Source organism: Leucopleurus acutus (genome assembly GCF_964270905.1).
Source record: "Leucopleurus acutus genome assembly, chromosome: 13".
NCBI lineage: Eukaryota > Metazoa > Chordata > Mammalia > Artiodactyla > Delphinidae > Leucopleurus > Leucopleurus acutus.
In genome coordinates, this window is record NC_139155.1 from 15,284,002 (window position 1) to 15,301,908 (window position 17,907).

Consider the following 17,907-nt stretch of genomic DNA (forward strand, 5'->3'; position numbering starts at 1 on the left):
CTGGACTTCATTCTTAATGCCCATTATTTTGTGAAGAGTACTGATGGAGATTCACATAGCAAATGTTTAAATATTTACTAGTTATAACTCATGCTACAAACGTGCAAGTCAACTCCTCCCATTCAAGCCCATCATGGGTATTTACCTGAACCTGATTTCTTGTATATAAAAATGTTCTATAATATAAAGGAATTCCCATTTCACGGTACGCTGAAATTTTTTTCCTATTCCCAGGAATGGCCCTACTTATATAACATCTGTTTATACACCATTTTTATGAAGCAGTCTCCATGTGCAAAAGATGATGGGCCTGCTTTTCATCACTACCCAGTGTGAGTTTTGGCATTCCCATGGTGCTATGAATTGTATTAAGACAGACAATATGAATTTGTGGAAAAAAATATATTTTGGATTTAGGTGAGTTGTCACCTTTGCTCCTTAGATGTAGTTCTCTTCATCCACTAGCAAGTTAATTTCTTTACCTATTTAACAGATATAACCAGCACAACTGTTGGGAAACATAAGCTAAATAACATACGTAAAGCTTTCTAGCCTAATACATGTTCAATGAATGGTAGATCCATTACTATTGAATGAATGTATTCATTATTTCAATGCCTCATTATCAAAAGAATTTAAGGTGAGTTACCAATGTCGATACACTATTCAAAGTGGTTTTTTTAATGCTTGTTTTGAACTAGGTGATTATAAGGTTAGGAAAAAGCAGTTGATGAAAGAGATAAATTTAGAAGAGAAAATGCTGCCAATATATTATAGACTAACCAATATATTAATGCCAATATATTATAGACTAACCAATATATTAATGCCAATATATTATAGACTAACCAATATATTATTGCCAATATATTATAGACTAACCAAAGTAGGATCATGAATTTGCCTCTGTGTTTCATGTTACAGAATATATTTTTCTATCAGTGTTTTGTACTAGGAATTCCGTATCTACCAAATAAAAATCTAACCAGCTCTAACTGCCTCTGATACTGACATCTAAGAGAGTCCCTTAGGGTCCACAGGGTGGGTAATGTAATGTAGAGGACCAGGTCCCCAATATATTAAAGATGTTGTTAGTTCATGGCAAAGCTTTCATCTGAACAGAACCTAATGCCCATCTTCCTATAGAGTACTGGGAAGAAGGTGACAGGAATAGCTTCCTAAAAGCATGTCAATTATTTAAATTAAATTTTAAATAAGGGGCAGTTAAAAATTATAAATAAGGGGCAGAATGAGGGTGTAGACATGTCCTGCTGTTGTCATAGTGTTTGGAGAGACAGTATATGCTGCTCTTGGGCTTACCTGGTGGCGCAGTGGTTGAGAGTCCGCCTGCCGATGCAGGGGACATGGGGACATGCCCCGGTCCGGGAGGATCCCACATTCCACAGAGCGGCTGGGCCCGTGAGCCATGGCCGCTGAGCCTGTGCGTCCGGAGCCTGTGCTCCGCAACGGGAGAGGCCACAACAGTGAGAGGCCCGCGTACCGCAAAAAAAAAAAAAAGAAACGAAATTGAGTTATTTGTAGTGAGGTGGATGGACCTAGAGTCTATCATACAGAGTGAAGTAAGTCAGAAAGAGAAAAACAAATACCGTATGCTAACACATCTATATGGAATCTAAGAAAAAAAAAAAAAAGGTCATGAAGTACCTAGGGGTAAGACAGGAATAAAGACACAGACCTACTAGACTAGAGCATGGACTTGAGGATGTGGGGAGGGGGAAGGGTAAGTGGTGACAAAGTGAGAGAGTGGCATGGACATATATACACTACCAAACGTAAAACATAGCTAGTGGGAAGCAGCCGCATAGCACAGGGAGATCAGCTAGGTGGTTTGTGACCACCTAGAGGGGTGGGATGGGGGGGTGGGAGGGAGGGAGATGCAAGAGGGAAGAGATATGGGAACATATGTATATGTATAGCTGATTCACTTTGTTATAAAGCAGAAACACACCATTGTAAAGCAATTATAGTCCAATAAAGATGTTAAATAAATAAATAAATAAATTCACATCCTTTCTCTGAAAACCTTGCCAACAGGTGGGTGTCAAAATACAGATTTTTTTATAAGTAGTTTAGTCCATATATAGAAGATAATGCAGCATTTCATTGGGGTCTGGGGCTGTATGTCATAATCAAATACATTAACATTTCTATAGTGAAGTATGAATATCTACATTAAGTGGGTACATAGAGTCAATATGAGCCTCACAACAGGTGAGGATTGGTTTTGTCACCTGATGAACTACAAAAAAATTAATTGTTCAGAATGTTTTTAAATTTTAAAATTGTAAATAAGGGACTGTAAACCTATAATTCTTCAATTCTTGCTTAATTAATGATAATTTATAAGGGAATAAAGAGGGAATTGTAATAGATAAGTTGGAGAGTATAGCAGAGGTTAGAGATCACAAAGCTAATACATGTTAGAGCAAAGATTTGAAAATGAATGAGATTAACACTCAGGTCCATCTTCCCTGCTAAATGATACTGGTCATAGATGAAGGACTACCTAAAAGCTGAAAGATATTTAGGGGAAACAATTCCAATCAGAGATGATGAAAACTTGCACTATGACAGAGAAGGCAGGTTCAAAGAAATAAGAAGAGTTGAATATCTTAATTAGATTTTTTAAAGAGCAATTCAAACTTGCCTTAAGAAAGCAGTTAGTATTTGAATGGGAAAAAATAATTGCAATATTTTAACTTAAATAAAAGGACTATATCATAAAATAAAAAATAAAAAGATCAAAAGGGAAGGATCAGTTTTCTTCAACAGGGCAAATGGTGCTGCACTACGTTCATTCAATGAGGCCACAATTATTTTGGTTTTGAACATTCACAATGAAGCTAATCATTACCAAGACGTCCATTATGTCCCTACTTGAAAATAGAAATTATTTACTTTTTCCCCAGTCAGGATAGCAGAGCACTGAAGGGGGATACCCATGAGTTTATGTGGATTCCAGGTCACAGAGTTGGCCCTAGGTGACAAAACAGCCCCAGTTAGTGCTCACCGTCTAATGAAAGAAAACAGAAGCGTAAATAGGTTCTTTCGCTTGCACAAGCAATGACCCGGGTCTCACCTTTCAATGCCACTGAGTTTATAGGAGTGGTTTCTGGACAGCAACAATCCACCTCCCCAAGCTGCCTGTAACAGATACAAAGGATTTGTGTTCCTATTTCTTTTTTTTTTTTTTTTTGCGGTACGCAGGCCTCTCACTGTTGTGGCCTCTCCCGTTGTAGAGCACAGGCTCCGGACGCGCAGGCTCAGCGGCCATGGCCCACGGGCCCAGCCGCTCCGCGGCACGTGGGATCCTCCCGGACCGGGGCACGAACCCGTGTACCTTGCATCATCGGCAGGCGAACTCTCAACCACTGCGCCACAAGGGAAGCCCTCTATTTCTTTTTACATAGCACTGAATGCTTTTTCCTATGTTAATTTTATTTCAAAAGTTGATGAAGATTTAATTGTTATTCAAGATAATTATAAACTTGGCTATAATTATCCTACTTAGAAGAAAAATGCATTTAAAAATTTCCTCCTATTAGTTTTCATTGTCTATTCATGACATAGTAAAGGTTTTTTTCTAATTAATTCAAAGAGATACCTTCTAATTTCCAGAGACAGAAATTTTTAAAAGTTGGAATCAGATTTGGCAATACTACAGAAAAATTAAAATATCTACCATATTATATAACTTTAAATTTGTCCAACTCTAGTCAAAGCCAAAGACATTTTTGCCCAAAGTCACTGTACCAAACTAATAGCATCAAAACTTTTGATTTCCATAATAGCTGTTAATTAAGAAACGTATATTAGAGTAATGGGCTAAGTCCTTTTGATTTAAAATTGTTTTAAGTATTTCTTTAAACTGATTTTCTGAATTGTTGGTTGAATATTAATAGAGGTTTAGACTTTTTTTAAACACTAGATACATTTGTAGCTCATTCCATGATAGTGTATTAAGTCTAATTTAAGATAATTTATGCAAATAAGACTATTTTTTCTTGATATTTATTCTTTATAAAAATTAGGGTTACAGATATTTTTGTCTTGCCTGCAGTGTCAATTAAAAAATTTTAAGGACTATCCATAGGATACATCTTTTTAAAAAGGTGAATCATGATCCAGACTCAAGGACGTGACTTACATCCACATGCATCCAGAGTTTGTGCATCTCACAAATATCTGCGATGTCGTGGAGTGGGTCGCAGGCCCCGAACACTGTGCTGCCAGCTGTGGCAGTGACACAAAAAGGAGTTTGGCCCTGGTGATGACAAAAGCTGCATCATTCTTACAATCCCATGAAGTCCACTCCTATGCTAATATTGTTACTTAACCGTTACACTTCTGGACATCAGGAAGCTGGATAACTTTGACTAAGGGCATTAAGTACTTAAAAATTTCAAATACTCAAAGGTACCTACAGTAATGGAAAAAGTAGCTTAACCATAAGATGAACTAATACCACTACCTCTGAGTCTCATTTATTGTTATTTCTCTCTGAATTTATTTTCAGAACATCATACCACAACAGTAGAGCTGACCAAACCCCTTTATTAGTAAATATCCTGATAACTTTTCTTTTGATAGTTAACAGAAACAAAATTATCAGGAAATACTACAATGTTAATTATTTCACTTCAGTTTTAGAAGAAATTTCCTACATTTAGGGATTATTTTATTTCCTTTAGCAATTATCTTATCAATTGTTTTCCACTAACAAAAATAGGTGAAGAGGGCTTCCCTGGTGGCACAGTGGTTGAGAGTCCGCCTGCCGATGCAGGGGACACGGGTTCGTGCCCTGGTCCGGGAAGATCCCACATGCCGCGGAGCGGCTGGGCCCGTGAGCCATGGCCGCTGAGCCTGCGCGTCCAGAGCCTGTGCTCCACAACGGGAGAGGCCACAACAGTGAGAGGCCCGCAAACCGCAAAAAAAAAAAAAAAGGTGAAGAAAATTAAGATGCATTTGTGTGTTAAATATGGAACTTCAGAACATACCTTCCTTTTAGCTTGTAATATATTTTTCTCTAACTCAGCTGGAATCATCTTTCCCCTTAAAAATGCAAATACACATTGATTTCTTATCAGTGAATAAACAAACCAATTCTACCAATTAGAAGAATACATAATATTCAAGATTAAAAAATTAGTTTTTATTTTCTCCCAAAGGTATTTATAGGTGTAAAAACAACTATTAAGTAAATGTTTAATTGTCTAAAACCAATGTTAAATATCGTGTTATTTGAGTTAAAGAATGCTTAGTTTACTATTCAATCATCTTAAAATCAGCATTACTTACAAATCAGAAGATTCTGATTTTTCCAAGAAAGATACAGATGATTCTTTTCTTTTCTTTTCTTTTCTTTTCTTTTCTTTTCTTTTCTTTTCTTTTCTTTTCTTTTCTTTTTCCTTCCTTCCTTCCTTCCTTCCTTCCTTCCTTCCTTCCTTCCTTCCTTCCTTCCTTCCTTCCTTCCTTCCTTCCTTCCTTCCTTCCTTCCTTCCTTCCTTCCTTCCTTCCTTCCTTCCTTCCTTCCTTCCTTCCTTCCTTCCTTCCTTCCTTCCTTCCTTCCTTCCTTTCTTCTTTCTTTCATCTACCTAATTATTAACCTTTAATTATAAAGACTTCTTAGTATCAAGGTAGAAAAATCAAGTGTCCAAATTGGGGGAGTGGGGGAAGAACATGACACAAATTCAGGTGGCCTCACATTTCTTCACAGAGAATTTCTGGGAAAAAAAACCCAAAAGCCAATATTCTCCTACTCCATCCAGTTTTCAGACTAAAATCCTGTCTATTGATGATTCAGAAGAAACATTTCTCTTAAAGTCAGGAACAAGATAAGGATGCTCACTACCATCAATATTATAGTATTTTTTTCTGAAGAAATACCTATTAGCTAGCTAGATGATTATAATGATGACGATAGATAGATAAAAAGAAGAGGAGAAAAAAACCCTAATTTGAGTACATATGGTTGTATACCTGGAATTCCTAACATTGTTTATTGAAAAACTCTTGAAAATGATAAGAATGTTGAGCAAATGGGTGGTTACAAAAATTAGGTTCCTATTTTTTAAAACTAATTGTTCTGAATAAACATAGAACATATCCTATTCATAGCAGTAAAAAAGATATAGAGTATCTGGGGGAGGGATTCTCAGGAAATGTTCGGGATTTATATAAAGAAAACCAAATGACCTGAGATAAGTATTGAATTATAAACATAAAACATATTTGCAAAATATTTTATATTCATATATTTTATATTTCAAAACTTTTCAATATATAAATATTTTTTACAAGCCAATAAATAATAAACCACCAATAAAATATGGGCAAAAAACATGAACAGACAGATCATGGTAATACACAATTGGCTGGTCCATATATTGCCTATACATTGTCCCAAATAACTAAACGTCATCTTTGTCTATCAGAATTTTCAAGTATAGAAGTATTGATAATATTCAGGCTTCACAAGGTAGATAAGAGTATCAATTAACTAAAAAATGTTTGAAGGGCAAATAAAAATCTTTATGAAATTGTAAGTGCAGACATTCTTTGAACCAATAATTCAACTTCTAGAGATTCACATGAGAAATATTAAAACACAGACACTCAAATATATTTATATAATTATATTCATTTAAGCATTGTTCTTAAATACTAATATCTAGGTGAAAACCCTTTTAAATAAGATATGTGAAATTATGTTACAGTTATAAAATGGAAAACTCCGAAGTAATTAAAAAAGAATAAGGAAGGTCTGTATAAATTCATGGGCTAAGATTCCTAAGATATATTCTAAAGCCAAAAAAAATAAAAGAATAAGTTGCAGATTATAACACAGAATTTGATATGCATAAATGTATAAATACATTTGATATGCATCAAAATGATCTCCCAGAATATATGTATTTGTAATGTAGTTTATTTATGAAAAGTAGGATTCAAGACAAATGGAAATATATTTTCACTCTGTAGATTTCTAATGCAGTTGAATTTTTCATCTCTAAACATCATATTGCTAACTGGATCTACTTAAAACAAGGAATGGATATGTGACAGTCTCACTGATTTAGGACTATACTTAGTAAAGAAGTCTTAACAGTAGGATAGGATACCTTGGTGCTTGTTTCATAATTACTTCTAGTTAAAATTATTGAAACTAATATGGGAGAGTATTCTTGCTAAAAATTGGGATAATAGAAAAATGGGATTTTAATCTTCATACCAAGCATGATAATAAAAAATTTTGAGAATGTATTAAGGACATACCTTTCATCACATTTTGCTTCAATTACATTATCAGTTCCCATACCAAGGATTGCTGCAGCTTTTTTTACTGAATACTGACCCTTGGGCAAAAATGAAAACAAGAAAGGTATTAATTCTCCTGCCTTAAATCATCACTTACACTAGTGCATCACTCACACTAGGGCTTATACGCATAGCTTTGCATGGGTTTGTGCATGGATATATATATATATATATATATATACACACACACACATGCAAGTAGAGTTCTTAAGGCATAGTTCCAGACCCTTATCATTACATTTGTTGAGATGAAGAAGGTTGTAGTACCTCTTTCTAGGAGGCACTGTCACAGAACACGACTCTTTAAATGCAGGAGTTTGAATATTCTCGTTCTCTGTATACACATGAATCGTGTCATTTATAAATTTAGTGACAATATCCTCCAGGTAAATCCTTACATGTTATGGACAGGTTTAAGTCTTGAATTTCCAATTTTTTTTTAAAGAGTGAGGCCTGAAGAAATGAATCAATTCTTATTCTGCTTGCAGTTTTTAATTTTGACTTTGACATCAACTTTGATTTCTTGCCTTCTAGGTGACTACTGTCTCCTTGTATCATTTGCATAATGTAAACAGTATCAGTAAGATGGAGGTGACAGCTCAAAGATAAACTTGGCCTGGGTTATTTTTAGCTGCCCGGAAAAGACCAGATATATGAGAGAAACAAGTAGAGAAATTTAAAATCCTAACCATATATTTTCATTTCAATGGAGAATGCATAGATGAAATAGGAAATGTTCTTTTTTAATCTGTATTGTGGAATTTCAGCTTATTTGCTCATTATATTTAAAAAGTATATGTGAAATGATGAAAATGACATTTGTAAACAAGCATCTTCAATTGTATTAAGTTTTATAGTAAATTACATTAAATATGCAGCAGTGGTCTCTAATTTGATAATATACATTTATATAATGCCAATTTGAGTTTGGCAAAGGAAAGACATTGCAAACATGGGGACATTTTAAAGAAAACCCTGTGTTTCCAAGTACTTTTAGATAGAATTCTCAAGCTGGGACTACAATTACACTTTAAGATTATAAATGTTACCATGGTAGAAAAGAAAAAAGTGATCGAATTTATTAGAGGATGAATTGATTTTTTAAAAATACGTATTGTTACTAGGCACAGGGTTGGAACATTAAAACTACAGGAGACCTCAATGGATATACTGTCAGTATCAGAAACATCTGGCTGAGGACCTATGAAAATAAAGCTTTCTTGTCAACCGACTCTTACAGTCCTAACTGGAAAAAGAAAACATTAAACACATTCTCGTTCTTTTAATTCAACTTTAAAGTGAACCATTGTATATTTGAATTTTCTGTCTTGCTTTTTTTATGGTATAGGTAGCAAAATGTTTTATATTTATAATCACATTTTTTCTGTTAGTTTCCCCTATGTTGAAATAAAATTTTAATACTGACTTATCTGTATTGCTAATCTATAGAGTCTATACCAACTGGAAAGTTGTTTTTCCCCTTTCCAATATTAATCCATAGATCCAGACAGATTACTGAATATATTTAATGGAAAAATGAAGCTAATATTCTCAGTCTTTCAATTACTTTATCAGTGTATCTTAGAAGACTCTTAAAAGTTGGAAAAATCTAAACTTTATACTTACTTGTTCAGAAACAAACAATACAAGGCATGGAAGTGCTGTCATGCCTTTTGTTTTTATCTCTGGATATTGCCTATAACGAGGTACTAATACACCATATAGGTTTGATATACTCCCACCTATGGAAGAGAAATCGTGACTGTTAATCTAGTTTCCAAAATCAGAAATGTGGATTGAAATCATGACAATTTGAGAGTTTTCTGAAACTAAAATTGTGCCAAATCACTGATGTCATTTTTCAAATAGCCTTCCTTGAAAGTGTTAAGAGAAAGCTCAAACAACACAATTCACAACTTTAAGATTTCTAAAAACTTTCTTTATAATTATAACCAACACAACGGCTTATGAACATTTATCTCTGGAAAACAGTCATATTAGTTGAAATACATTTTGAGTGTCTCCTGATATTTCTTTTCGCTCATAAACATTTTTCTTACCAGGTGAAAATATTCCATCTGCTTCTGTTTCTCTCCAGCCGATAATTTCACACATTTTCTTAAGAAGACTTGTTTCCATGACGGTAAATACTGGAGCTATTTCATAGGTAAACCTATAATATAGAAATTCTACTGTGAATTATATTACATGGAAGAGGATAAATAAAATCATGTGCTAGATAAGATTCTACACATTTCTGTATGCTATAATAGACTGTGCAAGAAATGGTTAAGTTTTATATGTTCTGACTGGTCCCTTCCAGATCTAGAGTGCGTTAGTTCTACAAAGGAAGTATCAAGGTTTCCATGGTTTTGTGAGGTAGCTGGGAATTTCATTTTCCACCAAAAGGAATTTGAAAGTAGCTCCGTGCCCTCAGCACACACACAACACTGTTTGGGACAGAAAATGTCCAGTTATCAAGGAAATATTTACACTTTGCCTAGGGGACAAGTTAGAAAGACAGATATCTAGAGGTACAGACAATATCTTGCAGAACCTGAAAGAGCCTTTTCTAAAAACTGATTGATAAACGTTTTTCACCTAAAGACTGTACTGTGAGCAAACACACCGCAAAAAAAGGCTAAATACGGTTATGTTTTCAATAACAGCTTGAAGCAAGCAGACGTTACAGGAACCACATGGGCCCCATGGAAAAGAATTCAGAGAGCACTGTTACGGGGACTCTCCTCTGAGTCTCCCTGTGAAATTAGCTCCAGAGAAAGAAGCTGGGATTTCAAAGAAGGCTCTAAGCTTTTCTCTATATGTATCCTATGCAATAAACAGTGATGTATGTGCAGTGAGCTCTGAAATGAAAAAATGGGTTCAGTTGTTCTCAAGAAATCCTTTTATTTGTTCTTAAAAAAATTGTAAAGACCTCTCTAAGTGTAATTATATATGATGCCGGTATCAGGGACCACGTATGTGCCACTTCAGATGTCCTCAGCTTTCTCTGTCTCTAAGGCCTTTGGGTGTTATTCAGGCCCAGCCACCACTGTGACCACTTTCACTCAGACTCACCCACAACCCAATGGAGAGTCGCCTCCCACCCACACTTGCAGTCTCTGACCTTCAGCCCCAGGGTCTTCCTTTTGCCCTTAGTATCACAAGTCATGGAATCAGCTGGTAATCCCAAGAATGCCCAGTTATTACGTGTGGGGAACTTAACATCCCATCGTGCAGTCCTTTGGCTGTAAGAGACCCGGTTGAGAATAAATTTGTTCCCCTTGCTCCCTCCAGAGGGACTGATCTTAGAAGCAGTCACTTACAGGGGGCCATATATCCCAGGAGATCATGCACTCACCTCTGCTTATACTAAGTGGTAGCCAGGTCTAAAATGCCCCTCATGTTACCCTCTGCCCTGTCCTGACTCCCTTCATTTCCCCCAATCCTGCTCCTCTGCAGGGCATGCCCTAATAAAGTGTTACTCTATAAACTCTGGCCCCAGGCTCTGCACAAAAACACAGATTAAGAAAATCCATTACCTATTAGAATTAGGCTTCTAGTTCCAAGAAGAACAAAGTTTACATAGCAAGCCTACAGATGTCCATTTCAATGAGGCTCATTTCTGCCAGTGTTCTGTCAATTTCAGCTTCTACACACATTACATTTTTGATCCTATTTCAATTCCATGGAGTAGACATTATTTTCAGACAACGGAGACCCATTAAATGGTAGAATTAGGACTTAAATTTGGTTCTCGTTAATTCCATCTCACATGCTTTTCCATTATCTCAGATTATGGTAGGAGATACCCATGGAGCTATCCAATGGAGATATCCATTCATTAAAATGAGAAAAATTCAAAGGTAAAGAACCCTCTCTTAAATCCTTTGTCTTTGCATCTTCCATGTATTCTTTCCACTATTTCTCTGTTTAAACCAAGAATCTATATTTTCTTCACACAAAAAATAAGTTTCATAATAATGGGATTCCAAATAATGAAGCAAGATTTATAAAATGATTTTTGTGTAATAATTTATATAACATATAAAGTGCATCATATAGTCTCAAAAGATATAGGTTTTTTAAAGTATTACTCTATGCATGTTTAAATAAAGGGCCATAATCAAGCAATAAAAATTAAAACTAGCAGTAAACTGTGCAGGTTATTTTTACATGCATTTCACATCTATAAATCCCTGTGCATCATTAAAATCCCAGTGACAACTAAACAGTTAAAATAAACCACAGTTTTCCCACATAGCAAAGCAGTCACTTCTCATAAATGTTTAGTTCTTGGTTTTAAAGTTTAAATTTCTACCACCTTTCTCTTTTGATAGCTAGTTAAATTATATTAACATCTGACACAGACTGATCCTTTCAATTTCATATCTAATCATTTCCCTATCCCTTTAACCTTGAAATATATTGCCCTAAAATTAATTTTACTTCAAAATGTTGCAGCAGTGTATCTAATTTTCTTATAACTGCAAGTTTTGCTGTGGCAAAGTTCAAAATTTGTAAGGAATCACATTGGAGTTCAATTTAACTTTCCTTTAATAGTTTACTTTCTTCACCTTCAAGCAGATTGAAGTTCTAATTTATATTCAGGAAACTTTTCACATACTTGTCTGTGTCTTTTTTCGACTACGTGCTCTGGACTGTTTTGGGTAGTGTTGAAATGATTCCAATCCTGGAGCTGGGCTCCCAATCTGCACACTAATAACTCAGACTAAAAAACTGAACTTTACTACTTACCAGGAAATTCATATCCTGAGATTTTCTAGAGAGAGACTGTCCAGAGGACCAGTCAAAATGTCACTCAGGGAACAGGAACCATCTTCTTTGCATTTCTCTCGGGGTATCAACTATTTGTTTCTGATATAGCAAACATCCTATCCAGCAAAATGTAACTTCCGCAACTGACATCTTCGCTCTTGCTTGTGTGTCTAATAGTCTCACGTTCCTTAGACCCAGAAGGATACTGACATGTTGGTATTTGCAGTGGCTGTCAACCATTCCCCTGCAAGTCCAGTCACATCTAGCCCACTGGAGAGCTGGTTAAAATAGCATGGATGTCCTAGAAAAAAAGACAAAATTGCAAATGGGTCAAAGTAAAAACACAAGGCTAAAAAGTAGTTAAATTTTATAGCAGTTTCTCAGTGAACAGGTATTATGGATCAAGCACACTTTACTTATTTCATTCAGTAAATATTCCTGAGCAATTATCATATGCAGGGACAATGCTGGGTATTGGGATCCAGTGGGCATACAAGGTGGACATAGCTGCTACCATGGGGATCTCACTGACTGGTGGAAGAAAAAGACAATAATCAAGTAATGACACAAATGTGTTTAATTACAGTAAAAATCACTACAAAGGAAAGGATCAGGATGTTATAAGACCATTCCTAGGGCATCCACAGCAGTCAGGGGAGCAGAAGAGGCAATCTCCAGAGAAGAGGAGGAGGTGATCTTTCAGGGACAATTTGGTTGGTTTCCAAACAGTGGAGGAGGATTATTATGAGCACAAGGAACAGCTATGAGAAGGCACTGAATTGAGAAGGGGCTTGAATGCCAATGCCAGAGCGAGGAGCCCACCTAAAGCAGACCAAGGATGCGGTGTGTAAAGCTACCTCAGTGAATGGGGGATCAACCACCTAAAAGATAAAACAATTTTCCCTCCGAAGTTCCTTATCCATTTTTTGATTAAAACATCAAGTCCCTAGAGATTATCATACTAAGCAAAGTAACTCAAAGAAAGGCAAATACCATATGCTATCACCTATATGTGGAATCTAAAATATGACACAAATGAACTTATCTATGAAACAGGCTCACAGACACGGAGAACAGACTTGTAGTTGCCAAGGGGGAGGGGGGTGGGGGGAGGGATGGAGTGGGAGTTTGGGCTTAGCAGGTGCAAACTATTATATATAGAATGGATAAACAACAAGGACCTATTGTATAGCACCGAAAACAATATCCAATATCCTGTAATAAACCATAATGGAAAATAATTTTTAAAAAGCACCAAAAAAAGATAAATAATTTCAACTAGGTTCTGAAGAACTAGGGGCAGGACAGGAATAAAGACGCAGATGTAGAGAATGGACTTGAGGACACGGGGAGGGGGAAGGGTAAGCTGGGATGAAGTGAGAGAGTGGCATGGACATATATACACTACCAAATGCAAAATAGATAGCTAGTGGGAAGCAGCCACATAGCACAGGGAGATCAGCTCGGTGCTTTGTGACCACCTAGAGGGGTGGGATAGGGAGGGTGGGAGGGAGACGCAAGAGGGAGGAGAAATGGGGATAAATGTATATGTATAGTTATTCACTTTGTTGTACAGCAGAAACTAACACACCATTGTAAAGCTATTATACTCCAATAAAGATGTGAAAAAATAAAAATAAAAAAACACCAAAAATAGATAATTTCAACTATGAAAAAAACCAGGTCCCTCTTAAAATGATGTTTTGAAATTTTATATTAAGAAAGGATCACCAAACATTACTTGTCAAACTGAACAATCTATATTCAGCTCAGTTTAAATTAATCTTCCCCTCCTTAGCTCCAAAATGGATTGTTCTTTGCACTGGTTTTACACTATATCTTAAAGATGATGTGCATGATAGCTCTTTTTGAATCTCTTTTTTGCCTCTAGAGCCTGTTCAAATATCGTTTGCTCCTGGAAGTATCATTGCTTTAAGAGATTAAGAATCAAGTTACAATGATATTAATTTATTCAGAAAACACTTTCTAAAATGTAGGCTGTATATATAAATTATACATATATCTAATTTTAGCACTCTATGTTTTATTGATGTATAGAGACAATAAATTAAGCATCAATAATGAATATTATCAAATAAAACAAAAAAATGAAAAAGGTAAATAAAAATTGTGTTATTTGCCATTGAGATATAACTCTCCAAGTCAAAATCATTTTTTTTACTTTTCTCTGTTAATTAATAAGCAATTCATATATGACAATACCAATTTAAAATAAACCAAATGTTTTAAATAAAAATGAATAAAATTGGAGTATTTTTCAACACAAATGTAAACTCAAAGCTATTCATCCAGTTCAGTTCAGGCACACAAATTTGAAAATCACCTGTTTTAACCCCATATTTTAAGGTATCTGTGCAGTAACCAAGCAACTGCTCCAGAGACTCAGGATGGTCAGACAGCTATTAAGTCAAACCCATCCAAACCTTCAAGAAGTTGATGAGGATGATGAAAAGTCCAATATTTTACTCTTAACATCAAAAGTTTTCTCGATGTAGTGCAGAAGAATATTTACCACCTGTAGCAGAAAACATTTTGTTAAATCTTTGCCATCCTTGGATGGCAACAAATCTAGAGAAAAAAAAAAGAGAGAGATAAACAGCAGGGTCAGTAACTAAAGAGCCAAAGAAAATCACCATGAGACTGAGTTTTGATCATTAAATATTAAAGATATTAAAAGGCCATGTCAAATAGCAAATGAAGCAGCATTTGTCCAAATCCAACAAGTAATCTTCATTCAAAGTCCCACTGGATAACAGTTTTCACCAAAAAATAGACCATTTTAGATTAACATCATTGGACAGAAGAATTGTCCCTTCAAGTTCTCCTAGATGTACCTTATTTGTCTTGTCAAAAACTGAGCTGGTAAGTGTACTTTTAAAAGTAAGTTGAAGAATCAGATCTTAAGGAAATCATAATTGCTTCAATAAATATATAGATGACATAGAATTTTGTAAAAAGAAAACAAATAACATTTGTTAATGGCATCCATACCTGAAGCATAAGCATTTGATAAATTAGTCATTAAATTTTCAGTGTGAGCTTCTTTTTTTGCATCTTTGTCAGCTGATTGAAATGGATAGACAGATTTTTTTCTCATCTGTCTGTTTCCTATCTAAGTTGAGAAAGAAAGTTATTTGTGATTATTAAAACATGCTGATAATATGTATTTACTGCTTTTATCTGTAATCAAATGTATGCCTCCAAAAAATTCATAACATTAGAAATTTTATTTACACATGATCTCTGGTGGATAGGTGTAAACTGGAGAGAAGCATTAGTTCTACTGAAGTTACGTAAGGCTCTTTAGTTTCATATCAGTTTAGTGTAGAGGATTAGTAATTTAGTAATTAAGACCTATCATGTTTAACTATAAATAACAGTGCCTACTATGTAGGATCCTGAAGTGCCTTGCATACATATTAGCATTTAACTATAAATTCTACTACATACTAAGAGTCCTAAGTGCTGTACACACATTTTAATCCTTATAAAGACATTTTTCCCAGCATGCACATAAACAGATTTAAAGAAGAAATAATAATAATTAACACTTGTTGAGCACATACTATGGCCCAGGAACTGTTCTAAGTATCTCACATGTATTATTCTATTCAATCCTTATAGCATAGGCTTATGATGTAGATAACTATTATTATTAACAAAGATAGCTTTATATATGGTGGAACTAGAATTTATAGACAGGTATTTGAATCGAAACGCCATTAAGTTATCTATCCTCTTTAAAAATTAATATTTGAAAATAGTAAGTCTTGAGGTCTTCTTCAATAAAAGTATTTAACCAGATATCCAATCAAGCAAGTAATTCGTTGTTAAGCATCATTTTATGTTCTGGGCAATGTATGGGAAAAAAGAAAGTACAAACTATAATGTATAAAATCAACTTGTTTACCTATAGCTATATAGAAAAAACACTAATCAGAAAATGATGTATGGCTAAATTTTGTAGTTTGGATTTTATAAGCTTAGTAGTATTGTTTCCAGTTCTAATGGATCTTTCTTAAAGTAAAATAAGCTATTTCCCTATATCATCCAGACTACATTTGTTAAAACTGTAGCAAGATTAATTTGGTTTAATTTTTAAGCATTGCTACAACAATTATCAATTGATAAAACATAAGCATTTTAAATGTTTATGTATAACAGATAAAAGTGTTCTATAATAGCTTTTTCCATAAATAAAAACCTGATACATGAAAAAAACTGTGCATAAGAAAAGAGAGCAGAAATTACAGAAATGTGAGATGATCTGCAAAGAATGCAGTGTACTTAAAAACAAATTTCCATATTACATGTTGACCCAGTAGACATATATTAGGTTAATACTTTGTACAATTTTTTTTCTAGAGGAAAATTGCTTTCTTCGAGTTTCACTGCTATAGACAATGAGAAATAATTGATAATAAGTAAATTTTAAAGTACTAAAGCTTTAAAAGCATTACTTTTTAAAAATAGTGGAAACAAAAAGCACAAGGAAAAGGGAAAGTAAAAAGCTTCTGTACATGAAACAGTGTTACAGAACGTTTATAAGGAAATTATGTAGAAACCAAAAAATTTGATATTATTGGCATAAGAATTATATTCCACTAATAGCTCAACTACACATTGGATCTACAACCTAAAACTAAATTAAATTAATCTTTAATAACAAAATGCTTGTTTTAAATGCATAAGTAAGATAATGATTGCTAATATGCTTCTGTCAAAATATGTTAACAGGGCTTCCCTGGTGGCGCAGTGGTTGAGAGTCCGCCTGCCAACGCAGGGGACACGGGTTCGTGCCCCGGTCCGGGAGGATCCCACATGCCACGGAGCGGCTGGGCCCGTGAGCCATGGCCGCTGAGCCTGCGCGTCCGGAGCCTGTGCTCCGCAGTGGGAGGGGCCGCAGCGGTGAGAGGCCCGTGTACCGCAAAAAAAAACAAACAAAAAAATATCTGCAAGTATAAAATTAATTTGATTCTTGACTGTGTTATTGTCTGGACACCCTCCTCTAATTTCCCCATGAGAGTGATGTTCTCAATTTATTCACCTCTTTATCTCTGGTTCCCAAGATGTGGTGGTATATATTAAGTAGCTAATAATGATCTGGAATAAATCAATTATTTGTTTGTTTTTTCTTAAAAACATTTACATTCCTGAAATTCTTCTTCAGGACTCAAAATGTTTACCTATGAAATAGCACCTTTAATCACAAAGTAAAATTCTACATCTGATGGAAACTCTGCTGATACATATAAATTAGGCCACAGTGACAGTGCGCCAAGTTCAGAAGTAACTGAATTGGTCCTGCTTAACAAACCTCTTCATCACACATCGAAATCCTTAAAAATCAAATTGAATAAGAACATTTGTGAATAAAAATGGAGTCCATCAAATGAAATTGCTGTTACTTTTATTAGGAGAAATCAGTTAGAAAAGCATGCTGTTTCTAAATGTATCAAGTTATTAAGGCAAGATTACTAATGACAGTTTAACAGCTGGCAACTTGAGAGTTGTTTGATCTCAAAGACAAACAGAATAGGAGCCAGTTTTCTGGAAATCTAGTTTCAAGCAGTGACAACCCTTAGAGATCACATTTTTTAAAAAAGAAATTCTAAAATTACTGATAATTCAAATATGGCTTTGAAAATATCATAAATAATATGTGAATATAAGATTTAATATTTTTCCAGCAACCTATGCCTGACATCTGTCTTCTTAGAAGATCAGAAGATATTGCTGATTTAGAAGTAGAAAATATTGAGAATTATG

At 34.8% G+C, this 17,907-nt stretch overlaps 1 protein-coding gene across 1 annotated transcript in view; it reads right to left on the reverse strand.

Annotated features, from left to right (window-relative positions):
- The window catches only part of LOC309970626 (glutamate decarboxylase 1-like), a gene marked incomplete at both ends in the record, with an annotated part of 41,092 nt that overhangs the window by 7,172 nt on the left and 16,013 nt on the right, over window positions 1-17,907 (reverse strand). Inside the window, 12 exon segments of the mRNA XM_082853064.1 lie at window positions 2,920-2,998; window positions 3,101-3,165; window positions 4,169-4,285; window positions 5,019-5,073; window positions 7,297-7,376; window positions 8,965-9,080; window positions 9,399-9,511; window positions 12,328-12,418; window positions 14,462-14,537; window positions 14,539-14,589; window positions 14,591-14,706; window positions 15,130-15,250. Of these exon segments, the coding sequence (XP_082709190.1) occupies window positions 2,920-2,998; window positions 3,101-3,165; window positions 4,169-4,285; window positions 5,019-5,073; window positions 7,297-7,376; window positions 8,965-9,080; window positions 9,399-9,511; window positions 12,328-12,418; window positions 14,462-14,537; window positions 14,539-14,589; window positions 14,591-14,706; window positions 15,130-15,250 (1,080 nt within the window).